Source organism: Guillardia theta, assembly GCF_000315625.1.
Source record: "Guillardia theta CCMP2712 unplaced genomic scaffold GUITHscaffold_49, whole genome shotgun sequence".
NCBI classification, from domain to species: domain Eukaryota; class Cryptophyceae; order Pyrenomonadales; family Geminigeraceae; genus Guillardia; species Guillardia theta.
Window position 1 is genome coordinate 80,080 of NW_005434625.1, and position 26,116 is coordinate 106,195.

The 26,116-nt window shown below is 55.1% G+C and overlaps 12 protein-coding genes across 12 annotated transcripts; 5 read left to right on the top strand and 7 right to left on the bottom strand.

Annotated features, from left to right (window-relative positions):
• Window positions 1–605: 605 nt before the first annotated feature.
• GUITHDRAFT_110974 (hypothetical protein) lies at window positions 606–2,627 on the bottom strand (the record flags this gene model as incomplete). The annotated part of the gene is made up of 2 exons (XM_005829848.1): window positions 606–1,122; window positions 1,213–2,627. The coding sequence occupies 2 exons, from the start codon at window positions 2,625–2,627 to the stop codon at window positions 606–608; spliced, it is 1,932 nt and encodes a 643-aa protein (XP_005829905.1).
• Window positions 2,628–3,106: 479 nt separating this feature from the next.
• Window positions 3,107–5,270, bottom strand: GUITHDRAFT_110975 (hypothetical protein; the record flags this gene model as incomplete). The annotated part of the gene is made up of 2 exons (XM_005829849.1): window positions 3,107–3,623; window positions 3,856–5,270. 2 exons carry the CDS (start codon window positions 5,268–5,270, stop codon window positions 3,107–3,109), a joined length of 1,932 nt encoding a protein of 643 aa, XP_005829906.1.
• A 1,374-nt stretch (window positions 5,271–6,644) lies between these two features.
• On the bottom strand, window positions 6,645–8,749 carry GUITHDRAFT_110976 (hypothetical protein; the record flags this gene model as incomplete). The annotated part of the gene is made up of 14 exons (XM_005829850.1): window positions 6,645–6,768; window positions 6,892–6,996; window positions 7,045–7,170; window positions 7,224–7,297; window positions 7,344–7,493; window positions 7,545–7,605; window positions 7,652–7,690; window positions 7,892–7,950; window positions 7,998–8,065; window positions 8,232–8,264; window positions 8,315–8,463; window positions 8,514–8,563; window positions 8,608–8,675; window positions 8,722–8,749. 14 exons carry the CDS (start codon window positions 8,747–8,749, stop codon window positions 6,645–6,647), a joined length of 1,134 nt encoding a protein of 377 aa, XP_005829907.1.
• A 427-nt stretch (window positions 8,750–9,176) lies between these two features.
• Window positions 9,177–10,960, top strand: GUITHDRAFT_153396 (hypothetical protein). Its single transcript, XM_005829851.1, has 7 exons — window positions 9,177–9,218; window positions 9,634–9,716; window positions 9,774–9,975; window positions 10,030–10,069; window positions 10,126–10,167; window positions 10,333–10,390; window positions 10,437–10,960. Exons 3-7 carry the CDS (start codon window positions 9,938–9,940, stop codon window positions 10,463–10,465), a joined length of 207 nt encoding a protein of 68 aa, XP_005829908.1. The 5' UTR covers window positions 9,177–9,218; window positions 9,634–9,716; window positions 9,774–9,937; the 3' UTR covers window positions 10,466–10,960.
• Window positions 10,961–11,293: 333 nt separating this feature from the next.
• Window positions 11,294–11,771, bottom strand: GUITHDRAFT_153397 (hypothetical protein). The gene is given in 2 exon segments (XM_005829852.1): window positions 11,294–11,377; window positions 11,397–11,771. 1 exon segment carries the CDS (start codon window positions 11,713–11,715, stop codon window positions 11,401–11,403), a length of 315 nt encoding a protein of 104 aa, XP_005829909.1. The 5' UTR covers window positions 11,716–11,771; the 3' UTR covers window positions 11,294–11,377; window positions 11,397–11,400.
• Window positions 11,772–13,932: 2,161 nt separating this feature from the next.
• GUITHDRAFT_95508 (hypothetical protein) lies at window positions 13,933–15,268 on the top strand (the record flags this gene model as incomplete). The annotated part of the gene is made up of 6 exons (XM_005829853.1): window positions 13,933–13,987; window positions 14,089–14,144; window positions 14,206–14,316; window positions 14,363–14,464; window positions 14,545–14,707; window positions 14,753–15,268. Coding segments are annotated over exons 1-6 (957 nt in total), but the record flags the coding sequence as incomplete, so codon positions are not given.
• Window positions 15,269–15,280: 12 nt separating this feature from the next.
• Window positions 15,281–16,182, top strand: GUITHDRAFT_153399 (hypothetical protein). The gene is made up of 2 exons (XM_005829854.1): window positions 15,281–15,918; window positions 16,047–16,182. The coding sequence occupies exons 1-2, from the start codon at window positions 15,425–15,427 to the stop codon at window positions 16,093–16,095; spliced, it is 543 nt and encodes a 180-aa protein (XP_005829911.1). The 5' UTR covers window positions 15,281–15,424; the 3' UTR covers window positions 16,096–16,182.
• A 131-nt stretch (window positions 16,183–16,313) lies between these two features.
• Window positions 16,314–19,525, bottom strand: GUITHDRAFT_110978 (hypothetical protein; the record flags this gene model as incomplete). Its single annotated transcript, XM_005829855.1, has 21 exons — window positions 16,314–16,344; window positions 16,392–16,434; window positions 16,503–16,574; window positions 16,621–16,666; window positions 16,710–16,785; window positions 16,922–16,992; window positions 17,039–17,158; window positions 17,206–17,281; window positions 17,598–17,629; window positions 17,682–17,720; window positions 18,027–18,068; window positions 18,116–18,201; window positions 18,253–18,289; window positions 18,340–18,378; window positions 18,423–18,464; window positions 18,539–18,594; window positions 18,641–18,714; window positions 18,795–18,910; window positions 18,966–19,040; window positions 19,084–19,174; window positions 19,476–19,525. The coding sequence occupies 21 exons, from the start codon at window positions 19,523–19,525 to the stop codon at window positions 16,314–16,316; spliced, it is 1,314 nt and encodes a 437-aa protein (XP_005829912.1).
• A 70-nt stretch (window positions 19,526–19,595) lies between these two features.
• On the top strand, window positions 19,596–20,389 carry GUITHDRAFT_153400 (hypothetical protein; the record flags this gene model as incomplete). Its single annotated transcript, XM_005829856.1, has 1 exon — window positions 19,596–20,389. A coding segment is annotated over exon 1 (426 nt), but the record flags the coding sequence as incomplete, so codon positions are not given.
• A 1,231-nt stretch (window positions 20,390–21,620) lies between these two features.
• GUITHDRAFT_110980 (hypothetical protein) lies at window positions 21,621–22,178 on the top strand (the record flags this gene model as incomplete). The annotated part of the gene is made up of 1 exon (XM_005829857.1): window positions 21,621–22,178. The coding sequence occupies one exon, from the start codon at window positions 21,621–21,623 to the stop codon at window positions 22,176–22,178; it is 558 nt and encodes a 185-aa protein (XP_005829914.1).
• A 172-nt stretch (window positions 22,179–22,350) lies between these two features.
• Window positions 22,351–22,794, bottom strand: GUITHDRAFT_140805 (hypothetical protein; the record flags this gene model as incomplete). The annotated part of the gene is made up of 1 exon (XM_005829858.1): window positions 22,351–22,794. The coding sequence occupies one exon, from the start codon at window positions 22,792–22,794 to the stop codon at window positions 22,351–22,353; it is 444 nt and encodes a 147-aa protein (XP_005829915.1).
• A 1,169-nt stretch (window positions 22,795–23,963) lies between these two features.
• Window positions 23,964–25,800, bottom strand: GUITHDRAFT_110982 (hypothetical protein; the record flags this gene model as incomplete). The annotated part of the gene is made up of 8 exons (XM_005829859.1): window positions 23,964–24,044; window positions 24,094–24,195; window positions 24,240–24,282; window positions 24,331–24,446; window positions 24,514–24,579; window positions 24,627–24,690; window positions 25,210–25,277; window positions 25,438–25,800. 8 exons carry the CDS (start codon window positions 25,798–25,800, stop codon window positions 23,964–23,966), a joined length of 903 nt encoding a protein of 300 aa, XP_005829916.1.
• Window positions 25,801–26,116: the final 316 nt, after the last annotated feature.

Sequence of the window (26,116 nt, forward strand, 5' to 3'; positions counted from 1 at the left end):
CCATGCCGAGCTCCTCGTCCTCACCGTCGGAGATGATGATGGCATCGCTCGCTTCATCCCCGGGCAGAGGCGCCTGCGAGGCTGTCCTGATGGCTACCCGTCCTGCTTCGTTTCCTGCTTGGCAGCATTCCAGTCTGATGAGAGCGGGTGGGAAAGTGCAAGGCGATTTTGTAGGGATGGACCGGGAAGTGGGGGATGGGAGAGGAAGGGGGTGGGGTGGTGACCGTGCTGGACAAACGCGTGGTGCTGAGAGGGAGAAAGACGGGTGACCGCAGGTGAGTAGATCCGGAGAGGGTGGGGGTGGTATATGCTGTGAGAGTCTCTAGGCAGTAGGAGAGGCTAGTGGGGGGTAGGAGGGGTGGTAGGAAGGCTAGGGCCCGGGGTTTCTTACCACTGATTCAGGTTCAATCTCGGTACTAATGAAATGCTTTGAGTCACTACGGTACCATCAAAGGCGTTGAGTAAACTTGTCGAAGGCGAGGCGGACTCGCCTGGCTTCCGAGGCTGCCCAAGGTTGTCCGATCTATGCGATCAGTTCCAGTGATTGCGGGGCCCGGCAGCCGGGAGACTGCCCGGCATCCTGTGACCGGGCACTCAGTGTCGGATCAGTTGCGCGCGGCGGGCCCCACTGCACGGTACTTGACGATCCCCCTTGTGACCTCGTTGACGAGGTTTATGTCACAGCCGCCCTCGCAAAGCCCCTCCATGCGGACCTCAACCCCTCTCTGCTGCTGCCCTCGACACATGCGAGACACGATCACTGTCAGATCGTCCTTCTTCCCTATCATCGACCTATCCATCCTATTCTCCGTCCTCTCCCGCAGCCTTCCTCCAAGCCGCTCGACGAGGGCCCCGTCCCCGAAGTCACCGAGTACCTCCTCCGACATGGTCTCCAACGCCGATCTTCTCGCGCGGTCGTCTGAGCCCAGGTTCTCCCAGAAGCCGTCGCTTCCTGCCACGATGATGTCGCCTGATCGCGCACACCTCTGCTGCAAGATCTCGTTCTTCCTGTCTCTGTACTGCCGCATGTGCCCTTGGTCCATCCCCGCCTGGTACGGAGGTCTCTCGCCGTTGACCCGCGGAGAATGGAAGCGAGGGGGCGACAGGTAGTCGCAGCGAACCCTGTACAGACATGTCAGCGACCCGCGGCTTGCTGTCAAGACCACCCTTTCTCTCTCTCTCTCTCTCTCTCTCTCTCTCTCTCTCTCTGACCTGCGTGGAGAAGCGTCCAAGGTCAGCAGCGCCCACTGGCTGTCGCCCAGCTCGAGAGCATCGATCATGATCTCGTCCCTGCCTCTTCCCGGTGTGAGCCGAAGCGCTACCACAGTCGAAGACGCGATTTCGTGACAGCCAGAGGTCTGAGGCATGCGCATCCTCTGGATGCAGTACTCAAGCTTTTCAAAGAGATCGCCGTCCATGTTGACAGGCCTTGCCATGCTCTCTACAAGCTTCCTCGCAAAGATCCCTGACCGATAGCCTCCCTCTCCTACCCCGTCACAGAGCACAGTCAAGCTGTCTTTGATCTCGAAGGCGTCATCATACGGCAGCCAACCGTGATAGCGAGGGTCCATGTGCTTGCCTGGCTTGCCCTTGAGGCCCACGTACGCCTCGCTGAAGATGCAGCTTGCAGGCTCTGGCCCAGGTGCCTGGGGCTTCGCCAGCCGCGGGTCACGGGCGGGCCGTGCGTACGGCCTGGCGACTGGGAGGTCAGCTCTGGAGCTTGGGGATGCTCCGCTCTGGGCTGGAGGGACGGCCAGATGACTCTCTTGAGCAATCATGCCGTCTTGGAGCGCCATGCCGTGCATCTGCCGCATGGCTGTCTCGGGAGCTGTCCTCTGCTGCTGCTCGCTGTGTTGTTGCCTTGTACGGGGATGGAGCTGCGACAGCTCCTGCTGCCTCGCATGAAGGTCATCCTTGAGCCTTGCTATCATCTCCGACAACTGTTTGTTGAGCGTCTTCTCTTCCTGCAGAGCAGCCTGAGCATCTGCCCGCTTTGTCTGCTCGCGTGCGAGGCTGGCTTGAAGCGCTGTGAGGCGCTGCTGCTGCTGCTGCTGCTGCTGCTGCTGCTGCTGCTGTGCAGCTTGAGCCTCCAGCTCCATGCGTGTCTCTCGTTCACGGCTTAGCTCCGTCTGCAGTTTCTGTATGCAGGCCTCGAGGTCCCTGGTGGTGTCGATGGCTTGCTGGCGAGCTTGCTGGGCGGCAGCATGGGCTTGCCTCTCAGCCTCAAGGCTCTTGCGCAGCTCGTCAATCTGCTCCTTGGCTTTGCTTTGGGTCGTTTCTATCGCGCCGGCCATGTCCTGTACCTCTCCAAGGCCGTCTTGTAGCGCCTGTGCGTGTAGTTGCGACTGAGCGGCTTGCTTGTGGAGGGCGGACTGGGCGGTGCGCCGGCACTTGAGCAGCAGCTCATGATACCTGACCGACTCGATCTGGTACTGCTTTGTCTTCTTGGTTTGATCTTCAAGCCTCTGCTCGAGTTGAAGGATCTCTAGCTTGAGCTCTTCCATGCCGAGCTCCTCGTCCTCACCGTCGGAGATGATGATGGCATCGCTCGCTTCATCCCCGGGCAGAGCGCCTGCGAGGCTGTCCTGATGGCTACCCGTCCTGCTTCGTTTCCTGCTCGGCAGCATTCCAGTCTGATGAGAGCGGGTGGGAAAGTGCAAGGCGATTTTGTAGGGATGGACCGGGAAGTGGGGGATGGGAGAGGAAGGGGGTGGGGTGGTGACCGTGCTGGACAAACGCGTGGTGCTGAGAGGGAGAAAGACGGGTGACCGCAGGTGAGTAGATCCGGAGAGGGTGGGGGTGGTATATGCTGTGAGAGTCTCTAGGCAGTAGGAGAGGCTAGTGGGGGGTAGGAGGGGTGGTAGGAAGGCTAGGGCCCGGGGTTTCTTACCACTGCCATTCAGGTTCAATCTCGGTGCTAATGAAATGCTTTGAGTCACTACGGTACCATCAAAGGCGTTGAGTAAACTTGTCGAAGGCGAGGCGGACTCGCCTGGCTTCCGAGGCTGCCCAAGGTTGTCCGATCTATGCGATCAGTTCCAGTGATTGCGGGGCCCGGCAGCCGGGAGACTGCCCGGCATCCTGTGACCGGGCACTCAGTGTCGGATCAGTTGCGCGCGGCGGGCCCCACTGTACGGTACTTGACGATCCCCCTTGTGACCTCGTTGACGAGGTTTATGTCACAGCCGCCCTCGCAAAGCCCCTCCATGCGGACCTCAACCCCTCTCTGCTGCTGCCCTCGACACATGCGAGACACGATCACTGTCAGATCGTCCTTCTTCCCTATCATCGACCTATCCATCCTATTCTCCGTCCTCTCCCGCAGCCTTCCTCCAAGCCGCTCGACGAGGGCCCCGTCCCCGAAGTCACCGAGTACCTCCTCCGACATGGTCTCCAACGCCGATCTTCTCGCGCGGTCGTCTGAGCCCAGGTTCTCCCAGAAGCCGTCGCTTCCTGCCACGATGATGTCGCCTGATCGCGCACACCTCTGCTGCAAGATCTCGTTCTTCCTGTCTCTGTACTGCCGCATGTGCCCTTGGTCCATCCCCGCCTGGTACGGAGGTCTCTCGCCGTTGACCCGCGGAGAATGGAAGCGAGGGGGCGACAGGTAGTCGCAGCGAACCCTGTACAGACATGTCAGCGACCCGCGGCTTGCTGTCAAGACCACCCTTTCTCTCTCTCTCTCTCTCTCTCTCTCTCTCTCTCTCTCTGAGTCTCCCTGTCTCTGTCTCTCTCTGTCTCTCTCTGTCTCTCTCTGTCTCTCTCTGTCTCTCTCTGTCTCTCTGTCTGTCTCTCTCTCTCCCTTCCTCCCTCTCTCTCTCTCTCTCTCTCTCTCTCTCTCTCTCTCTCTCTGACCTGCGTGGAGAAGCGTCCAAGGTCAGCAGCGCCCACTGGCTGTCGCCCAGCTCGAGAGCATCGATCATGATCTCGTCCCTGCCTCTTCCCGGTGTGAGCCGAAGCGCTACCACAGTCGAAGACGCGATGTCGTGACAGCCAGAGGTCTGAGGCATGCGCATCCTCTGGATGCAGTACTCAAGCTTTTCAAAGAGATCGCCGTCCATGTTGACAGGCCTTGCCATGCTCTCTACAAGCTTCCTCGCAAAGATCCCTGACCGATAGCCTCCCTCTCCTACCCCGTCACAGAGCACAGTCAAGCTGTCTTTGATCTCGAAGGCGTCATCATACGGCAGCCAACCGTGATAGCGAGGGTCCATGTGCTTGCCTGGCTTGCCCTTGAGGCCCACGTACGCCTCGCTGAAGATGCAGCTTCCAGGCTCTGGCCCAGGTGCCTGGGGCTTCGCCAGCCGCGGGTCACGGGCGGGCCGTGCGTACGGCCTGGCGACTGGGAGGTCAGCTCTGGAGCTTGGGGATGCTCCGCTCTGGGCTGGAGGGACGGCCAGATGACTCTCTTGAGCAATCATGCCGTCTTGGAGCGCCATGCCGTGCATCTGCCGCATGGCTGTCTCGGGAGCTGTCCTCTGCTGCTGCTCGCTGTGTTGTTGCCTTGTACGGGGATGGAGCTGCGACAGCTCCTGCTGCCTCGCATGAAGGTCATCCTTGAGCCTTGCTATCATCTCCGACAACTGTTTGTTGAGCGTCTTCTCTTCCTGCAGAGCAGCCTGAGCATCTGCCCGCTTTGTCTGCTCGCGTGCGAGGCTGGCTTGAAGCGCTGTGAGGCGCTGCTGCTGCTGCTGCTGCTGCTGCTGCTGCTGCTGCTGTGCAGCTTGAGCCTCCAGCTCCATGCGTGTCTCTCGTTCACGGCTTAGCTCCGTCTGCAGTTTCTGTATGCAGGCCTCGAGGTCCCTGGTGGTGTCGATGGCTTGCTGGCGAGCTTGCTGGGCGGCAGCATGGGCTTGCCTCTCAGCCTCGAGGCTCTTGCGCAGCTCGTCAATCTGCTCCTTGGCTTTGCTTTGGGTCGTTTCTATCGCGCCGGCCATGTCCTGTACCTCTCCAAGGCCGTCGTGTAGCGCCTGTGCGTGTAGTTGCGACTGAGCGGCTTGCTTGTGGAGGGCGGACTGGGCGGTGCGCCGACACTTGAGCAGCAGCTCATGATACCTGACCGACTCGATCTGGTACTGCTTTGTCTTCTTGGTTTGATCTTCAAGCCTCTGCTCGAGTTGAAGGATCTCTAGCTTGAGCTCTTCCATGCCGAGCTCCTCGTCCTCACCGTCGGAGATGATGATGGCATCGCTCGCTTCATCCCCGGGCAGAGCGCCTGCGAGGCTGTCCTGATGGCTACCCGTCCTGCTTCGTTTCCTGCTCGGCAGCATTCCAGTCTGATGAGAGCGGGTGGGAAAGTGCAAGGCGATTTTGTAGGGATGGACCGGGAAGTGGGGGATGGGAGAGGAAGGGGGTGGGGTGGTGACCGTGCTGGACAAACGCGTGGTGCTGAGAGGGAGAAAGACGGGTGACCGCAGGTGAGTAGATCCGGAGAGGGTGGGGGTGGTATATGCTGTGAGAGTCTCTAGGCAGTAGGAGAGGCTAGTGGGGGGTAGGAGGGGTGGTAGGAAGGCTAGGGCCCGGGGTTTCTTACCACTGCCATTCAGGTTCAATCTCGGTACTAATGAAATGCTTTGAGTTCACTACGGTACCATCAAAGGCGTTGAGTAAACTTGTCGAAGGCGAGGCGGACTCGCCTGGCTTCCGAGGCTGCCCAAGGTTGTCCGATCTATGCGATCAGTTCCAGTGATTGCGGGGCCCGGCAGCCGGGAGACTGCCCGGCATCCTGTGACCGGGCACTCAGTGTCGGATCAGTTGCGCGCGGCGGGCCCCACTGTACGGTACTTGACGATCCCCCTTGTGACCTCGTTGACGAGGGAAGTTTATGTCACAGCCGCCCTCGCAAAGCCCCTCCATGCGGACCTCAACCCCTCTCTGCTGCTGCCCTCGACACATGCGAGACACGATCATTCAATGATTGTTGAGTAAACTGGCTAGATTTACTACACTCGTCAATGGCTGACACTAATAAGATTTCATGAGCGTGTATCGAAATATACGAATAACCCTACCCCATCCATATCAGAAAAACACTGATACCGGTACACAGGGAAGAGAGCAGCCAAGAGGCGTGTAAGCCGGAACTCAAATGCTTAAAACAAATATAAAAGAGTACTGAGTGGTACAAATCATTCTGGTACAAAATTGACTAAAAACTGTATGCTTATGATCAAATTAACAGGTACAAGTGTTTGTTAAAAGGATATTAATTTATAATTGGGCATTAGTAAATGCCATGGAATGATTGGGCCGACTGTGGCTGAGCCTCATTTCGACGGTACTCAGTGCAGCGTTTCCAAGTTGCCATACTCAGTGTTCAAAGTTTAACCGTCCCACGACGGCGGGGTGCTGCCGGGCCCACCCGGCCCGGGCCCTGATCGATGATCATCGGATCGAGTCGGGGGTTCCTTGGAGCCAGGCTGTCCGGCCGCTCTCGCCCCGCTGCCGCAGTGCCGCAGTGCGGCGCCGGGACTTTTGCATCGGCGTGCTAGCCTCGGATCACCGTCCGATCAAACTGCCCGGCCCGGGCTCCGGGCCGCCCGTACGTTGCTTGCCAAGTTGGCCACTGGGCAAGGCTCGTGGCTGCCCCGTGACCGTTGAGTTCGACGCCGCTAATCTCAGCAGCTACCCTCACTGCATCTGATTCACGGGGAAACTGAGAGCTCTTCTCTTGCTCCTCTGACGATCTTGTCTGCCTCAGCTGGACTCATCGCAACATGGTAGCCATGAGACACCAGCAGGTGCTTGAGCATCTCTCTATCCGCAGACCTGACATCACGGTCAACCGCTGAGAGCATGGTACGGGCCTCCGGCGAACTCGAGCAGAGATTCAAAGTGTAGACTAGGCCCGGCACAGCGCGGCAAGTTGCAGTGCGGCAGTAGCAGCATCACCGGAAAGCTTTCTTGTCTAGGTGACAGACGACATCCACAGCTCGCCCAGCTCGTTCGAACGCGGAGGCAGAGGAGTCGATGGCTTCCAGCACTGTGCTCTTCCATCTGCACAGAAGGTCAGCACAAGCACGCGCAAACAGCAGTGCTGCTCACTCGGAGGAGGAGAAGTCAAGAGTGTAGCTTGGGAGGATGTGGCCGAGGAAAACGCCATCTTTCCTCGCCACATCGCCGTGTCTGGGTGCATAATGTCCTCCTCCCAGCCCCACAACAACTATTGCCCTGCAGCAAGTGAGATCTTCTGCGCCAAGGATGAGCAAGTTCAAGTGCTTCACTTGTCTTCTGCTGATAGCTGTTCTCCTTCCTCGTCTCCTCCCTCTATCCTCAGCTCTTCTACCAGCACGTCCGCCTGCTACCTGCTCAGGAAGCATCTCTCTCCAGCCCCTTGCTCTCACCCAATGCATTGCAGCATCCTGGCGTGTCCACTCCGACTCCGTGCTCCCTGAGTTCATCAACGTGTGAGGGCGAGCGAGCAAGCTTATCGTCATCCTGCCTATTTCGGCGAACAAGGATGGAGTGGTTAGCCAGGGGCCATGATGCGTACCCTGCCATGAGGTTAGACTGACTCGGTGGTCCTCCTCCCCTTCCTCCTTCACCTCAAGCGAGACATCAAAGTGGCCCTTGAGATCTGACGCGGCGGTCTTCTTGTACAAAGACCTTTGGACGGGGTCAGCACCGGAGAGCTCGCAAGATTGAGCGAGACCGGTACAGAGATGCGAGTCTTGGGGAGGGAGGTGGGCACCTGCAAGGTTCACCGTCAGTACTCGCACAGGAAACGAAGAGCCAGGCGAGATGGCAGGAGGATGAGGAAAGTGATGGAAGGAGAAAGGAACAAGCAAGCCGTGAATGAGAGAGAGGAGAGGGAGGCAGAAAGAATCGAGGGAGAGGGGAAAGAAGGAAGGGGAGGAGGGGGAGGGGAGTGAGGGGGGTAACTCTGACTGACCGGTTAGGGATGCCTCCGGCTTCAGCCTCCGCTCGTCCAGGGTTACCAATGGGATGGACCTGACAGGGCGTCCCTGTCAGAGAGTACACGTTGCCAGATGTCATACAGTAAGAGCAGGAGAACCAGAGGCAGACGCATGGCGGCTAAGGAAGAGCACGTCATCTGGCTGAACCCCTGCTGGCAACATGAGGGGAAGATCCACAACAGGCCAAAAGGAGATGATGGGGCAGGAGCAGGAGCAGGAGCAGGAGAGGGCAGGAGCAGGAGCAAGAGCAAGAGCAGGAGCAGGAGAGGGCAGAAACGAAGAGGGAGGAGGATTCAAGAAAAAAGAATCAATCACCGGTGATCTCTTGAAAGCGCCGATCGATGTGATCTGAAGCAGGAGTAAGACAGGCTAGATGCTTCTACTGCTCCTTCCACAACCATTGCGCACCAAACCATCTTCTAGCAGCCACATGAACACGTTTGATCGTTTGCTGTACACGAAGGAAAGAATCAAGGCCAGCAAGATCAGAATAATCGGCTCAGACCTGCTCTGCCACATCTCTCCCTCGCAATCTCGTTCTCTCATGCTGTTCCAATTCCCAAGCATCAACTGAGCAAGCCAGATGGAGCTCCTCACCTCGTCCAGTCCGTTCGTCTTAGCAGCGCCATCGCCATGCTGAAGGAGGCCTGCACTCATGCGTCATGCCCTGTTTGGTCTCCTCCCACTCTACCTGGTCGTGAGCATCTGTCGTCGCCACCACCAGGGTGTTTTGCATGAGCAAGCTGTGCTTGTTGGAACCTGAGGAGGCGATGAGGATTAGGCAACCGAGACAGTCAGAGCTCACATCGAGCCCGAACAGATCTGACATGCATGTTTCTCACAATCGTCCTGTCACAAGCAATAAGAAGAATGGAATACACATGCTCCGCAAGCAACTAGTTTACTTCACTGGAAGGAACGCGAGCTTGCGCATGCTGCCGTCTACAACAAATCCCGAAGCTACCCCAAACAGAGCGGCAAGAGGAAGAAGCTGCCATATCAGCAAACAATCAATCAGAAGAACCATGATGAAGATACAGAGGAGGATAAGTAGGAGAGGAGAGAAGAAAGGGCGAGGAGAGGACCAGGAGGAAACGAGCGGGTGGGCGGGGTGGGGTGGGGGGTTGGGGGGGAGCGAAGGACGGGAGCACACCTGCATGCCCACTTATATGGGCTGAACCACACAAACCATAAATAAAATTTCAAATTCCAAGTTGGCCGTCGAAATTTTCCGTCGAATCTTCTCTATCAAGTTTGTGCGAGAGAGCAGAGGGAAGGGAGATCGGCACAGTGAAGGAGCAGGCGAGTACTACGACATCAGTAGTCATCTTGACACGCTTTGTTGACCATTCAACTCTTTCTCTTGCTTCAATCCTCCTCTTCGTCGCATAGTTGCTGCTGCTGTTTCTCTATCCTCCCCGTCTTCGTGTTGTTGCTACTCATCCTCCCTCTTGATCAGCTTGTTCAGTGCTCAGCTCTCTCGTATCAGTCCCTTCTCATTCCCTCGTTGTCAGACGTATCGTCATGATGAGTTGTGATGTCACAAGCTGCCACAGAGCAACTCTTTGCAAGTTTGTTGCTCGTTGATGCATTTCGTTGCGATGCAGTCTTGTTCTCTCAATCAGCGCATTTCTTTGTACAGTCAGCTGATTGCTCTCTCTGAGTCTCACTCACTGCTCCTCATTTCCTCAGGGTAGAAAGTCTCACATGTTGACAGGGCGAGGAGGTTACGGCGCACGTACAGGCTGACTGAAGCTGTGTAGTCTTACGGCACCTGTTCCCATGTCGATGTATAACACGGTAATCCTCCTTAACCATCATGCGGCAATGCTTGACACTCACCTCTGCATTGCCCAGTCTCTGCCGTCCTTTCTCGTCGTTACCCTCACCTTGTCGTTGCTCGGCTCCCTCGCTCTCTGTGCCCTCCCTCCGGGCTACGAAGACGAGTTGCTCTGTCCTGACGGCTCCTGTCTCGCCGCTTCCCCTCCCCCCACCTTCTCAGCCTGGTTGCAGGCCTAAGGATGAAGCACTCGTCGGACCCGAAGTATACAGGACCCAGGTAGTTGTCTCCTCTGCCTCCCCAGGTCCTCCCAGTGACCTCGTGGGACTCTAGAAGTTCCTTCTATGAGTGTATTGATGTCAAGAGCGCTAAGGTAACGCGAGAAGGAGAGAGAGAGAGAGGACGTCGCATGCAGTTGACCTGCCTCAGTTCGTCTGTGCTCCAAGATCCTGGGGACCGAAAGTGCTGAAGGTGAGGCGGGGGGGATGAGAAAGGGGAAGAGGAAGAAGGGAGAAGAGGGAAGGAGAAGAGGGGACGAGGAAAAGGAGGAGACGACGACGAGGAGATGGTGGTGTTGGAGGAGGTGGTGGTTGAGGAGTTGGAGGAGTTTTGTTTTCTAAATGAGTATGAGGATAGGAAGTGAAAGATGGTCTTGTTGCTCAAGGTTGGCACAGCAACTTGTGCTCGGACAGTGGTGCGAACATGACAATCAGGATATGGCGGAATGAGATGTTTGTTAGGTGCCCAGATTGTCGAGTTTCGCAGATGAAGGAGTGAGAGTCAACCTGAAACAGCTCAAATAAAGAAACCTGCTGTCAAGCATCATAAAAGTCTGGACGTGTGTCAGAGCTCATAGGAACCGAGCCCGAGTCAGACAAAGGCCTATCAGAAAGAAAAGACAGTTGGCTGTCTCGTACTCGTGATCGAAACCAACCTTTGCCTGGATAACCCAGGATACTCTAGTCCAGTGTGAATCTGCTGAAGAGGACCCCTCTGGACGTCTTTGTTGCTGGAACAATGTACCCGTTGGTGGCTTTCAAGCTAACAGGGCGGGTTCTCTTCCCTACGAGAGTGCAAGGTTTCCTCTCCAAGTGCTGATGGGATGTTCAAAATCTAAGGGGAGAAGCTTGTCAACCTCCAAGCAGAGGACCCCCCTGCTTCCTTCAGCAAGGAGCACTACCCCTAGTCCATTCCTTAGCCCATATATAAGAATCAGCCTCTTCAGCTACAAGGGTCTGTTCTCTAGTAAACTCGACATCACTACACTTCACCTTCATGTGATCCAGCAAAGGAGCCTTGAGTATTCGCTGAAGACGTCTGCAAGTCGTAAAGCTTCGGGCTGTGTGAACGTTACTTGGAACTTCAAGCAGAAGCCGTACCTTATTACATAGATCGACTCACTCAACCGAGAATAGATTAACACATCCGCCTCAAATCAATGAGTTAATTTGATACAATCAATTATGCTCACGTGTAAACTAATTTTGTTTTCCTTATCAGGTAGTTGTAACACATACCTTGTATAATGAGGTACAATGTATTTGTCTGAGAGCAAGATACGTGTAAATGTTTTTGATAGAAAATTCGACAGTGTTCTCAGTATTTTCTTTATGATTTCCACGAAAGCATTCAAAGATTATACTTCTTCTATTGTACAGGATCTATCATTAAAATCTCAATTAAAAAACTCAATTCGTATGTTCTTCATATCATGCTCGCCGATGACAGATTCGTCATTGATACCCCTCGTCGCAGTATCCCCCTCCCCCTCGTCTCCTCCTCCCTTCCCAGCTCCGCAAGGTTCCTGTCGCTCTTCGACCTCATCATGAGCTTTGCCTTGGCATTCTTGATGTTGCTCATGAGCGACTCGCCGTCTGCCTGCACCCGACACGAGCCTCGGCCGGGAGACGACAGGGTCGGAGACGCGGGGGAGCTGGAGTCGGTAGAGGCGAGTCTATCGAGGTAGGCTTTCTGAGAAGGGTTGAGGGTGAGCTTGACTTGGGGTCTTGCAGGCGTCATGGTGGAGAGGTATTGATAGGAAGATGAATGTTGTAGAGATCCAACGAGTGACGAACAGAGGAAGAGAATCACTTGATGGAAAGACCGCAGGAGGAGGAGGAGGAGGAGGAGGAAGAAGAGGATGGACGTCAGTGAGACTTGCAGGTTATCAGGGAGATCGCAGATCCCGACTATACGATCGAAACCTCTCTTTTCATATCTCACCTCTACCCCTACCCTGTAAATGACCCATTCTCTTGTATCATCTTGGGGGTATTTGTACATTGCGGGCCGTAAACCAGATACCAAACGTTGTGATATTCTCATGTATCTCGCGTCCGTGCCAAGAGGCTTCTGCCCGTATCGGTGTATGACTCCGAGTGCGACCTAGGTCCAGGGACCGTGACCACTGGGGGTCACTCTGAAGAAGCCGCAGCTAGCACCAGCAATTTGTGACTCACGGCCGGGAGTTGAAGGGTGGCGGATCTGCCAGTCGGCCACCGGGTCTTGCCACGTGGACGGGTGTAAGGCCCCAGAGTGAACGTGAGACGTCAGCTGACCGTTGCTGACCGAGGCGTCAGTAATACTATCTCTGGTTTTTAAAGTTTGACCGTCGCCTAGCTAGCACAGGAATTTTACGAAGTTGAGTGAACTTCGGAACATTTGACGGTGGAGCGGGGCCGCCGCCTTGTTTCTTGCGAGACTCGATGATTCATTGCTCGTCATGATGCGGAGTGAGGCAGAGCGGACTGACACTCAAGTCAAGTTGGAACCGTTGATGATTGCATACGGTACGGTATCCGTGATACATGTATGTGCCAGCCCCCACCACCGCCGCTGACTGAGTAGTGACGGATGACGAGGAAGGAAAGATTGATTGCTGATCTGTCAGTACCGTGGCAGCGAAGAGCACGGAGCTGTCGGAGGCTTGAAGTTCCTGAGAGAAGATGATATGGAAGCCAGCGCAACTAGTAGAGGATAGGGCCCTGCGGGAGGGGCTCATATGATGCTGGAGCTGCCTCAGACCTACTTTCTATCACCATGCTTGAATGGAATCTGAGAACAGAAAGACGTACTGTACTGTAACTCGCTGTGACTTCTTTTGTGCCTATGCACCAAGGCTCGGGCTCATTCGGATTACTATGTATAAAAAGCAAAGCGAGCCGTCCGTTTGGTGACATGTAGATATATGACATGCACTAAACAAGTAGAAAGCAAACAAGCACATTTACTGCGTGTTATGTTAGTTGATTAACTATCAAACACACAACAAACCGAAATAATTGCTTCACACAAATCCTCATCATATCATGCTCGCCGATGACAGATTCGTCATTGATACCCCTCCGACTCGTCGCACTGCGCCAGTACCCCCCTTCCCGGGCCCTCGACACCTCCTCCACTCCCAGCTCCGCAAGGTTCCTGTCGCTCTTCAACCTCATCATGAGCTTCGCCTTGGCATTTTCGATGTACGAGCCTCGGCCGGGAGACGAAAGGGACGAAGACGCGGGAGAGCTGGAGCCGGTAGAGGCGAGTCTATCGAGGTAGGCTTTCTGAGAAGGGTTGAGGGTGAGCTTGACTTGGGTCATGGTGGAGAGGTGTTGAAAGGACGCTAAGGTCAGGTTGTCAGGTTGTTGAGGTTGTTGAGGGGGCGAGCTAAGAGCTGGATCAGAGGGAGTGACGAGGGATGGAACCGGAACTTGTCCGATCGTCGAACCATTTTTTTGTTCTCTTCTCTTTACGCAAAGTAAAGTTAAAAATCAGTACGAGGACAATCAGGAGAGTCGAGGAGGCTTGACCCTGACACTGTCGCACTCAGGCTGCACAGGCCAAACGGCGAGAAGGGAAAAGACAGCGAGAACCAAACCTAATCCTGCCGACTGCTGTCCCCCAAACTCATTTTTTTGTTCTATTGAACAGGGGCCGAGCCTGCCTCAGTGGATTGAGCTCGCCTAATTGATTCGATCGAATTGATTTGATTCGAATCGGTGGTTTGGGACAACGGAAATGCCTCGAAGGATCGTGCCGGATGGGATAGGAAGGGCAGGCAGGCAGGCAGGAGAGAGCGGAAGGAGGGAGATGGGGAGAGAGAAGCAGACGATCAGGAGGTCAAGGAGGGAGGAGGCGGGAGGAGGAGGGAGGAGGAGGAACATGTGCTGAGAGAAGCTGGACTAGGAGAGCAACTCAGAACCATCGGAAGGGATCATACCTGCACATGGTGAGACGATTGTTTTCAGGACTACTGTATGCACGAGAACGCGCGAACAAGTTGACATCACACAGCATGTCAGAGGTGCTTTGACTCCCTTCCTCGATCTACCCACTTGCTGCCCTCTCTCTTGCTCCCCTGCTCCCCCTGGTAATTCTTCAGTGACCATCTCACCCTCACCTTAGGAGGCGGCGGTGATCTACTTCAAATGCTCTGAGACGCGAGTACCTCCGGTCATCCGGTACCTTCCTCCCTCCCTCCCTCCCTTGCTGTCTCGTGCGCGTGACCACTCCGTGTGACAGGAGGGTCCTGCTGCGGAAGGGATGGGTCGAGTGGGACAAAGACAAGGACCCTGAAGAGCTGTGGTCGCTCCACTGGAAGAGTGGGAGGTTCAAGCTCAGCGACTGGGACAGGTTGGACCCTCCTCGTCGTTTCTTCCTGCTGTGACCCCTCGGCCAGGTGCCTCTCCCACCAACGGATCAACCACTGCCCCAAGAGCAGCAACATCACAAAGAAGGACAACCTGCACCGGAACATCAAACGGCTGGCAGGCTCCTACGGGTGGGATCTTCTTCTTCCTCCTCCTCCTCCTCCTCCTCCTCCTCCTCCTCCTCCTCCTCCTCCTCCTGATTCACGTGTAGCCCGATCTTCAACTTCGTCCCCACCACGTTCGTGCTGCCCAACGAGTACGTCGCCTTCATGCGCGAGTACGCTGAGAGGGAGGAGGAGAAGCCTCTCTGGATCTGCAAGCCGTCCGACTCGAGCCGAGGACGAGGAATCTTCTTGATCTCCGACATGTCTCAGGTCCCCTCCTCTCCTGCTGTCGCTGCGCTGACCCTACCGTACCAGCTGGTGTACGACCAGCAGTACGTGGTGCAGGAGTACATCGCCAACCCTCTGCTGGTGGGAGGGTTCAAGTTCGACCTCCGTCTCTACGTCCTCGTCACCTCGTTCCATCCGATCCGCTGCTACCTGTACAGGGAGGGTCTAGTGAGGTTCGCCACGGAGAAGTACTCCAAGGACTCTTCCTCCATCGCTAACCTGTTCGCTCACCTCACCAACTCCTCGATCAACAAGTTCTCCCCCTCCCTCGACGAGCACAAAGACACAGTGGGTTCGGGGTGCAAGTGGACGCTGACGAGGCTCAGGAAGTACCTGAGCAGTGCAGGGGTGGACGACTCGCTCCTCTTCGAGAGGATCAAGCACATCATCATCCTCACCACCCTCGCCCTCTGGCCCAAGATCCCCCGGCAGACCTCCGGGTTTGAGCTCTTCGGGTTCGACGTGATGGTGGACAGCGAGCTGAAGCCCTGGCTGATCGAGGTCAACTCCTCTCCTGCCCTCGCCACCGACACGGAGCTCGACGTGGAGGTCAAGGACGCGCTCATCAGCGACACCATCGACCTCCTAGGCTTCGCGCCGGCGCCCAAGGAGCCCAAGGAGCCCAAGAAGAGGAAGCAGGGGATCGAGCAGACGAAGCCCCCGGCTGGCCGGCCAGACCATAGCGCGATCCTTACCTCTATGAGCTCTACGGTCAAGTCGAGGGGCCCTTGGTTGGCCCATCACAAGTCGGCAAGCGCAGGCCGGCTGCAGGTGGAGACCGAGGCGAAGAACCCTCTGAGCAGCAGCGGTAAGGTGGCGAACAGGGATCTGTCCTCCAAGACGAAGCATGCCAGCCTGTCTGCTCGTACCCTCACGCAGGGAGCGGAGGAAGCGTCTGCCCCCTCGGTCTCCTCCCTGCGGCCTCCTCTTGCTCCTCGGCTGCGAACGCTGAGCAGGAGCGCGTCCTCCACACCCCCGGCAGGAGCGTCGAGACAGGCGAAGGAGAACGTGTGCGCACGGAACAAGCCTGCTCAACCGGGGGGAGGGGAAGAGGCGAAGGAAGAGAAGCTGGGGGGGTTCGAGCTTGTGTTCCCCCACACCTCCGAGCTGAAGCAGCAGTGCGAGAAATGCTTACAGAGCAACTCGGTAGACATCCGACCCTTCGTGCAGGCGATCAAGGAGGCGGAGCTGAGGTCATCCCCCTGTCCTCCCCCTGCCTGTTCCCCTCCCTCCCTCTCCTCTCGCTCTCTCCTCCCTCCCTCTCCCTTCTCCCTTTGCATCGCTTCTGCAGGCGATATTTGCTTCTGACTGCACATTTCAGGTTGAGGAAAGAGGCTCGTGGCAGTCGCAAGGCAGCAGGGGAGGAATGAGATGAGACGAGATGAGATGTGAATGTATTATTTAACCTTCTTGCCATGGAGAGGACAATGTTATAATAAAGTGACTTAATGAATGTGAAACTTCTTAGCTCTCCCTCGCTGCTCCAACAAACATCCACCTTCAGCACCTCACAACCTCGAGAGCACGTCTTGCAGGAGCAAGACATGCTCACGTCTCAACGGCATCAACCCGAGTCACTCGCGCTCCTTTACGCCCTCGGTCTCTTGGCAGACGGCGAGCTAGAGGATCTTAATGAGTAAGAACAAGCAAAGTCCTCCTCACAGACCTCTCAGCAGCTTCGCAAGCAGCAGATGCTCCATCCTCCTTCCCTGAAGCTTCCATCAATAAATCCTGAATGAAACTTTCTCCCTCCTCCCTCCTCCCTCCTACTCTATACCTCCCTCATATCTCGCTGCTTTCCCTCCCAGCTCTGCTTCTTCTCCCCAGCTGCTCTCCACCTCAGGGAGATCTGCATCCACGTCAGCCCAGCCTTCACCAGCGCATCTCTAGCTGACCGATATCAGGTCCGAAGTGGTCAAGAATCAGCTGGCGGGCAGCAGCCTGAGCTGGGGGTCAGCTGGAAGGGGAGGGGAGGGCCGCAGACCTCTACGACTCGAGGGTGAGTAAGAGCTTTGACAACTTGATGCAACTTGATCAGTTCCAGCAACCTGGGAGCCCCTCTGCGACTGTGTCAGCAGCAGAAACAGGAGAGGCTGGAGCAGAGGCTGGAGCACAAGCACGAGCAGCTCTGCTGCTACATAGTCCTCCCGTCTCATCTCCTACAAGACAACAACAAGAGCCGCCCTGCCCCCTCACCTGCCACTTTTTTCTCTTCTGACTGTATGGCAATCGCTCATTGCCACCGAAAGAGCTTCCATGTCCCACGCCTGCCACATGCTCAGCTTGAGCTTGACAAGTAAAGAACCAACTTACAAGCCCCCTGACTTCCTCCGTCGGGTTGATCCAATCGTTGTCCTCCTCCTCCTCCTCCTCCCCGTGGTTCTTCTTGCTTGTGCGCATTGCCATCTCGTCTGTTGTCCTCAGTCTCTTCGTCTGCTCCACCATCACTCGTCCTGCTTCCCTCCTGGCCGTCTCCTTACATGCAAGTTACAGGCGACCAGCCGCACGATTCCTTCCTTCACTCTCTCGAACGAGTCTGGAACGGGAAGATCCACCCTGACAGCTCCTCAGATCGCATGAAGAGAGACGATACACCTCCACACGCCCTCCTCCCCTTTCTGCTATCCACTTTTGTTTTACTTGGCATGTATAATGCCTTCCTCCTGCTCCTGCTCCTGCTCCTGCTCCTGCTCCTGCTCCTGCTCCTGCTCCTGCTCCTCCTCATCATCATCATCATCACCGACACCACAACCATCGGCATTCAGCAGCAGCAGCAGCAGCAGCAGCAGCAGCAGCAGCAGCAGCAGCAGCAGCAGCAGCAGCAGCAGCAGCAGCAGCAGCAGCAGCAGCAGCAGCAGGTGATTCTTCTCACCATGAGTTGACTGAGATGCTGTCTGACAGAGCCTACAAGATGCGGCTCAAGGTGAGGCAAGTCAACAAGAAGGCTCTACTTCACCTCAACTTGGTGCCACCAATAGTGCGGAACGTAGAGGACCTAACGAAGCTGAACAGGAGGAGAGAAAAAGAGCAAGGAAAAAGGGGAGAGGTTGGGAAAGAGGGAAGGAGGAGAGGGAGGTAGAGGAGAGAGGGAGGGATTGAAAGAGAGAGGGGAGCAAGAGGAGAGTGGCTAGGTCGCACGACATGAACAAGGGGAAGCACAAGGCGAGCAGGGGAGGAGGAAGAGAAGGACGAGGAGGAGGACGAGGAGGAGGACGAGGAGGAGACGAGGAGGAGAAGGAGAAGAAGGAAAAGGAGTAGGAGAAAGAGAAGGAGAAGGAGGGAGTTGCGATAGGATTAGCACCTCTCCTGGTTTTAGCACAACCTCCATGCCGCCTGGGACCTCCTTGAACAAACAATGAGCAAGCGAGCACAGCAGACTTGTCTGCTGACCCCGGCGCTCTTGAACTTGAGGTCACTGAACACCGAGCTCTCCTCATACGGGATCCTCGTCGGGCGCATCAGCCCCTTCCTGTCCCCTGTTCCTCAGATTTTCAGCTGCCAGCCCAGCCTCCCATCGCCAACAAGACCAGGAGGAAACAGCAGCCAACGCTTTTCTCCGTACAGCTAGCGGTCTAACACGTCAGCCGTTCCCCCTGCTCCTCCAGCTCCCGCACCTGGGCGACGAGGTTGTAACCGTACGTGTCGTAGTGACACTGCTTCCCGTCAACACGTCGTCTCACAACCGATGGGGTCAAACCTGAGCCTCCGACCCGGCGCTGCCATACCAGAAGTTGCTGTGCTGTGGGCGATGGACGGGTAAGAGTTGGGAGGCAGGAGAGAAGGGCAGTGGAAGGACATCAGTATCGGGCTCACCACGTAGCCAGTAGTATCCACGCCAACGCTACTCCAGTCCACGAAACTTTCACCATCTGTCGTGGGGGGTGAGGAAACAAGAAAAAACTCTTTCAGCCTGACTCTGGGGAAAGCCGCGGAAGAGCTCGTGAAACCGTTTGTAGTCCGCGTAGCCCCAGTACGCTCCCTTGCTCCTCCTGGCGGAGCAGGATCAAAAGTCCTCAACAACATCCAGGTTTCCTCCCCGCAGATCACTTGACCCTCCAGCCTCTCCTACCCGCCCAGACTCCTCGTGATTTTGTCGAGGGCGGCGTTGTCCTTGCTAACACCGTTCCCTTCCTGACTCCAGAGGAAGAAGTCTCGGAAAGATAGGGACTTGAAGAAGCAATCATTCTGCAAGCAGCCATCAACTTGCCCTTCTCCTCCACCTCTACCACATCCTCTTCACCTCTCTGGTCACTTCCTGGGATCCTCTTGCCCCGAAGCGGAAGGACGTCGTGACCTCAGCCAGGGGTCCCTGAGCCTGGAGCTGGACATCAGCTGAGAACAGCGTCTAGGTAGCCCACCAGGGAGAAAGGCGTCCATTTCCTCGCAGGCCAGCCCTCGATGAAACCGACCAGCACGACCGGACGGTCAAGCTTACCGTCCTTGATCAGACTGACACATGCAATGAGAGAGGCTCGAAGACATCAAAGGACGTAGAACAATCGCATGCTCCCTCCGCCTCGATTCCTCCTCCTTCTGCTCCTTTCCTCCTCTTGTCTTGTTTCCAACCTCTGCTTCTCCGCCAACTACTCCTCCCTTTTCTCTCAGCATGAAATTCTTTCCCGCGAATAACGATCCTCCGATTCTTCGAACCCTCTCCCGCCCTCATCTCCTTCCGCGCCCCATCCAGGAGCCGCCTTCTCTCTCCTCCAACCCACGATCATCCCCTGCCATCCTCTTCTTCTCCGCTTACCTTATCGCCTCCTTGCCTTCCTCCCCTTCCACTCGCCGCACTGCCGCCATGGGTTTCGGAGTGGCTCTCTACAGGCTCTTTGGAGGGATCGGAAGCCCTCATACCGACCCTTTATGTGTTCCCCTACCTCTCACAATGTCCACCGCAGCTGCAGTGCTACTGGGCACGGGAGAGGGTCGCGGGAGCCGCATGCTTGTGAGCGAAGTGAAGTGAAGGGGATCAGTAGGATGCAGTAGAGTATGGCGAAGGAAGCTTCACATGTCTGCCATGCCGAGCTCTACGCCATGACCCCATTGCAGGAATTCTTCAATGCTGTGACGATGTTGTTCCCGACTATCGCGCTCTCTCACTTCGCGATGAATTGGCCGCATCCCCTGGTGATCTTGCTGCTGCTCGGAACTGTTTCTCACCTGCCTGTCTCCTTCACCTATCACATGAGCGTCGCATTCTCCCGGTACGAGGATCGACTTGACAACGACATGCGCCGGCTGGATCAGAGTATGCAGCATGTCTTGGGGACAGTGTTCGCATACGCTCTCTCCGGATCAATGTTCTACATGTTCATCAACCTTGTTTACAACGTGTACGCAATAATCTTGTTATGGGATGCGTCAACATCCAACGATGGCAGAAGATGGGTCCCCGTCATGATCAGCGTCTGCATGTACAACGCTCCCATGGCGTGGAGACAAGACTACGAGAATTTCGTCATTGCTTTCCTCAGCATGGGGCTAGGAGGAATGTCCTTCATCCCCGTGCTCAACAAGAAGCTCTTCTCAGGATGGGGGCACTGCATCTTTCACGTCGCTCTCTTCCTGTATGCTCGCGCGCTGGCTCAGTCAGCCAGCAAGATTGCTCTCTAAGAGTCCGGCAGAGGTTGTTGTCTGATCTCACCACAGTCTCAATAAATCTTGTTCACACAATGTATCTCTCTCGTTGCGTTGCCCTCAAACTCTCTCACAAGTGACTGCTGCCAGTTTCGACCATGAATTTCGTTTACTCAAAGTTTTTAAGTTAAAATTCAGTACGAGGACTTTGAGTGATGAACTAAGTGGGAGGACGGCGACATCGGACGACATCGGGCCCCGGGCACCCGGCTCTCGGAACAACGGAAGGTCCTCGTGACTCAAGATCTTGGTGCCTGCCGGTCACGCTGCTACCTTCTCAGTCGTTATGAAGTACGGGTACATTTCACTGATAGAATGGGGGTGATGAGAGGGAGCCATGTTACCTTTGCGAAAGGGAGGCCATGGGGCCCAAATTTCAGTTGGCACGATCTTTTAGATCTTTTGCCCTTGAAAATATCTTTTGACATTTGTGAATTTTGGAATGAAATTTGATAGATGAATTTGATTTTGAAAAGTTGGCATCGGCGGTTGTCTCCGATGTCAGTGTCGATCGTGGCACCAAAGTCCAACTTTTGAAAATAAATCTTGAATTATGATCCGAAACAATGTGTTTTCAGCTCATTGTTCTAATGCTGACCAAGTTTACTACATCTTAAAGACCTATTTACTACGAAGGAGGCCGTACATACATTACTTTTAGCCTGCGTCTTATTTCTGAACCAAAAACCACCACCCCTATTTCCGACTGTGCTCTTAAGGGTTTCTAATGAAAAGTCGTCAGGGTCATAAATTTCTATAGATCCCTTCTATATAATATGAGCAGGGTTCATGCCATGCAGTGCATTCGAAATGCAACTACCCCACCCCTCCTGGTATTCCATTTCTGACGCCTTGGTCACCAAGCCCCACGATCGCCCCCATATCCTTGATCCCCCACGTCCTCCACCTCGTCTCTCCCCGTCTTCATTTCTATTTATCACCTTCATCTCCTCTGCACCAGTGTACCTGCTTTCCTCCTCCTCCTCCTGCCATCCTCTGATCCTAGCTCGTCCTGCTGTGAAATGCAGAAGTGAACGTTCAACACTGGGAGACAATCAAAGGATACAAACTTGTTGCAACTCTGCTTTGTTCAATGACGTCAAAAAGTCTGGTTGATGCCATCGCCGAAATTTTCCCCGATGAGATCCTTCACCCTTCCCCTCACAATGATTCTCTTCACTGCTCGATGACGCAGGATTCTACCTTGTGCTCCAGCAACTCATCGTGCTCGAGTACCTCGTGCTTCGAGTCCCCGTGCATGGAGTCCAAGACCAACTGCTTCTACTTCCCCGAGGCAGGGCTCTGGTTTCCTCTGCCCTCGTGGGACTCTTGCGACCTCAACTTCAACCCATCGGATCTCAACGTGTGGGAGCCACCCAAGCCTCCTCCTCTTCACCTTGATGTGAGCATGCTCGACAGCAGCCGGGGATGGAACCTCGGAGGCATTGGAAGGAGTCTGATGATGCCGTCTGAGACCAAGTCGCAGATCGATACCCTCTCCTCTCCTGAAGAGGGCTTCGACTTCAGCGGGCAACATGAGCCGTGCAGCGGGGACGGGCACAAGTTCAACAAGTCCCAGTGGTCCAAGGAAGAGCACAGGAAGTTCTTGGAGGGGTTGGCCAAGTTCTGTCCAGAGGCAGAGCGAGAGGCAGAGAAAGATGGGAAGATCTCGGTGGGACTGGGGGTAGGAGTTGCTGAGCTGATATCCTCGCACGTTCAGACAAGGTCTCCGCTGCAGGTCCGGTCGCATGCGCAGAAGCATTTCTTGAAGAAGCATCGGCATGCGATGAAGAAGCAGCGGAAGGAAGAGCCGTAATGACCAGTAATGCAATGATGGTTTTTTTAATCCGGATCAGCATGGAAGTTTTCCAACGATGACAACTTTTTTGGGGAGCTCTCGCGAGTTCCGTATCACCATCTATTGTAACATTATTTCTTTGGAGTCTAATACATGTACAAAGTTTACAACCACGATCCCTGCAATCTCTTTACCTCCTCTGCCTCTCTATACGAGCATGCACAACTTGCTGAGCCATCTCAACAACCTTGACGACTTCACACAAAACAGCAGCAAGCGCGTCAAGTTGCTGTTCCATGATCCGCATCAATTTCTTCCTGTGTGCTGACGTCTCAACCTTGCACTTCCCCTCGCGCAAGCGCTTCCCTCCCTCCTGCTGCTCCGCTGTTTCCTCTCCCCTTGCACTCACTTGAGACCCGCGCTGTCTCATCATCACATCCTCGTGCGAGACTTTGGAGAGGACGGCGTCTTGGAGTCGCCCAAGCTTGTTGCTCAACAGGAGCTGGACAGCAAAGGAGGCCCACCTCTGCTCTAGCAGCAGCTGTGCGTCAATCCTGTCCACATGACTGGCTAACGAGAAGTTTCCCCTCTTCATCCACTCCTCCTCGTGCCCCTTGCGCTTGCGGAAAGTCATCTCGTAGCCAAGGCGGAGGACAGGGTGGAGCTCTAGCGCGACCTCGTCAGGGGGAGAGGGAGAACATCAGCTGGGCACTTGCCTGGGAAGTGCTGGGCAATGTGCTGGAAGGCAGAGGAGGGAAGGAACCAGCAGAAAACCTGCCGAGGGATATGGTCAGACGACCAGGGAGCAGGGAGCAGGGAGCAGGGAGCAGGGAGCAGGGAGCAGGGAGCAGGGAGCAGGAGGCATCACCGGGCTGATTGCCATGATGCTATGTCGATGACAAATGCCAGAGAGTGAAGGCAGAGTCGGGCACGATGTGTTATAGCTGAAGAGCGAGAACTCTCCCCAGAAGTCGCCTGCCCCCCTTATGTAACCACGGTGGTAGAAACAGCAGCAGGTGCAGAAGAGAAAAAGGAAAGAAAAAGCAGCCGGGGACGAGGACGAGCACTGGAATGAGAAGAAAAGGGAGGAGGAGAAAAAGAAATAGGAGGAGGAGGAAACGAGGTAGAACCTGGGCCGAGGAACGCGTTGTCGGATGAGTTTGTTGCAATCACTTGCAGCACACCACTGCGAACGATGAAGAGTCCTTCGCTGACTTCTCCGCTCTCGGCACATCTAGGTACAGGAGGAGAAGGGAAGAGCAGAGGAGCAGAGGAGCAGAGAAAGGTCAGAGAAGGACTATGATCAAGAGAGACTAACAATCTGAAGGGAGCAAAGGTCTTGTGCTGCAGATGCAGAAAGAGCTGCAGCAGGAAGTCCCTCCCCGTGGGGAATCTGTTGGAGAGATGAGATGGTATGGAGATAGATGAGGATGAGGAGAGAGGAGAGAAGAGCAGAGGAAGGGAAGGCAGTGGAGGGAGAGGACTTGCGCAAGCTTGCGAGCATGGGGACAGTATAAAGTTTCTCGTTGTGAAGGTACTCCAGCACCTGCGAATCGAGCTCAACGACGAAAGCTCATGGGACCGCAGTAAAAGGAGGAGTAGAAATCGCAGGCTCACTTGTTTCCTTGTGGGGTAGGGTAGTCTGGAGAGACAATCTCTCTGGATCAAGTTGTCTGATTGAACCTGTCCATCGAAGAGGATCCATTCTTTCACTTTGTCGTCCAGGACGTTTTGCCGCCCCCCCTCCCTCAGGAAGTCTCGGACTGCCGTTTGAAGGTTCAACACGCTGCCTAGGGCTCCTCCTTACAAGTTCGGGTCACCTTCCTGCAGGCGGTATGCATGCCTCCTGCTGAACTCTCGGAGATAGTCGATGATGTTTTCAACCTGAAGGGCATTAGACGGCTATGAGGCAGGGAGGAAAGAGCGAAGCAACCTCTGACAGGATAGTTGCAAACATGATGGTTCCAGTGTAGAGTGTGACGATAGTGAACAACCTTTCATCGCTGTTGCGGGGGCTGAGATCGCCAAAACCGACCTGAATGACAATCATCGACAGGACTGGAGGGGAGGGAGACAGACGCTGGTGAAGATTGTGTTGACAAAGTAGATGATAAGAACATATCTGAGATGCAAAGTCAGAAGGAGGAGGTTGATGTACCATCGAGGCTACCTGTGCCACAGAGAGAACTGATCGTCGCACGAAGGGCAAGGAACGTAACCGATCGACGAGCCGCATCGATGATTGTTGTTGCAGATCCATCTCTTCAAGAAGTCTTCAACTTCCTCCTGAGCAGGGTAGAGCAGCACAGGTCCCGTCCAAGTCAAAGCACCACCAGCAGCCATCAAGTTATACCTCAGGTGTTGAAACCAGTTTGATGACCCAGGTAATACAGGCAGTGATATGGACTAGAAACGTAAACTGCAACATCCGTTCAAGCACCAAAATCAACCAGCTCGGGCTTCAACCCAGAGGAAGTATCGGAGGAGCGACAAGACGTTCTGAGGTATCGGGTTCCAAGAGTCCAGCACCCTGCTTGGCATGTCAGACGTCCCTTGCTCCCAGCAGCTCTTGGGCGTCGGCAGACATTTTCCAGGAGGAGAGGAAGGTAGAAGAGCTCTGAAGGTCGTCTGGGAAGAAAATCTTCGCCATCCGGACCAGTCGAACAATCTTCAGGTAGTCAACTGAAGTTGCTCGTCACACTTGACAGGAGCGCAGCCGAGCATTCACCGATCGTGTCTGTGTGGGAGGAGCAAAAGTGTCGTGACAGGATGATTTCACAGGTAGCAGCAGGCAGGGACGTCAAAATGTCCAGCCTGCGGGCTTTGCAGTCAAACAAGCAAGAGGAAAGAGAAGAAGAAGAAGAAGATGCCGCAGCAGCAGCAGATGCACACGCAGCAGCAGACGCAGTAAACGCAGCAGCAGCAGCAAGGATAGACACCATAGCTGTTTTCTCAAGTAAATCCTTGTAACGACGCTCCAGGAGTCAATATATCTCCCCAAGCTGCTCAGGAGCGTCATGGAACACCAACAGCCTCTCCTCGCTCTCACTGATTCCTTCCTGTGAAGCAGTGCAGGACGATGTCCACAAGAAAAAATGCGTCGCAAAACACATCGGCCTGTATGGCAAAGTAAGAAGGGAAACTCGGAGCTCACAATGAAAAGAGGGGAAGAGAAGAACAACGGTGGAACAAGTCCACAGATCGGAGGAGACTGGAGGGGAAACAGGAGAGAGCAAGGGAGCGACATAGGAATGGAGGAGAGGAGGGTTAGGTGTACTTGGATAGTCGGGTAGTTGCTGCATCCTTCGAGCTTCCAGTAGAAGGCAACCATCAGAGGAGTTGCGATCATAGTATACGCCAGGACCAGCCGTCGAACCACAAAGGCGAGGATGGAGAAATAAGAGTCGGGGTGTATCAGGTGCCACCTTCCTTGCCTGAACCCCCCGATCTCAGGGCTGGAGCAAACTTTCTGCCACCAGCGTCGCTGCAAGTGTGTGTGGATGTAGTTCTGCACGGCGAGGGAGTGGATCTGATCAAGGTGCTCGCGGGGGTTGCTCGGCATGTCAAGCTGCCCGTCCATGTCGAAATAGAACGCCTCCTGCTCGTCGTTGCCATCAAGACACCAGTCGTATCCCTCCATGACGTGCCGCGACGGAGAGGCCGGGATGAATAGCCTGAGGAAGTTTTCGTCCAGCTCTGATCGTAATAAATCTCAGTCAGTCAGGGAGAAGATACCTTATATGACAACAATTCCAACTTGTTCTTCTTTACGGCTCGTCTCCTGTCCTCTTCTGTACTGTACATTATTCTCGGTCCTCTCAATCCTGTCCTAGCCTGTCATTTCCTCTCCTCTCCAACTTGCTGAGTCGGCTGGCTCTCCTCTCATCGGGAGTCTCCTCTCCTCCTCTCCTCTCCTCCTCTCCTCTCTTCCTCTCCTCTTCGCGACAGTTCTCCTC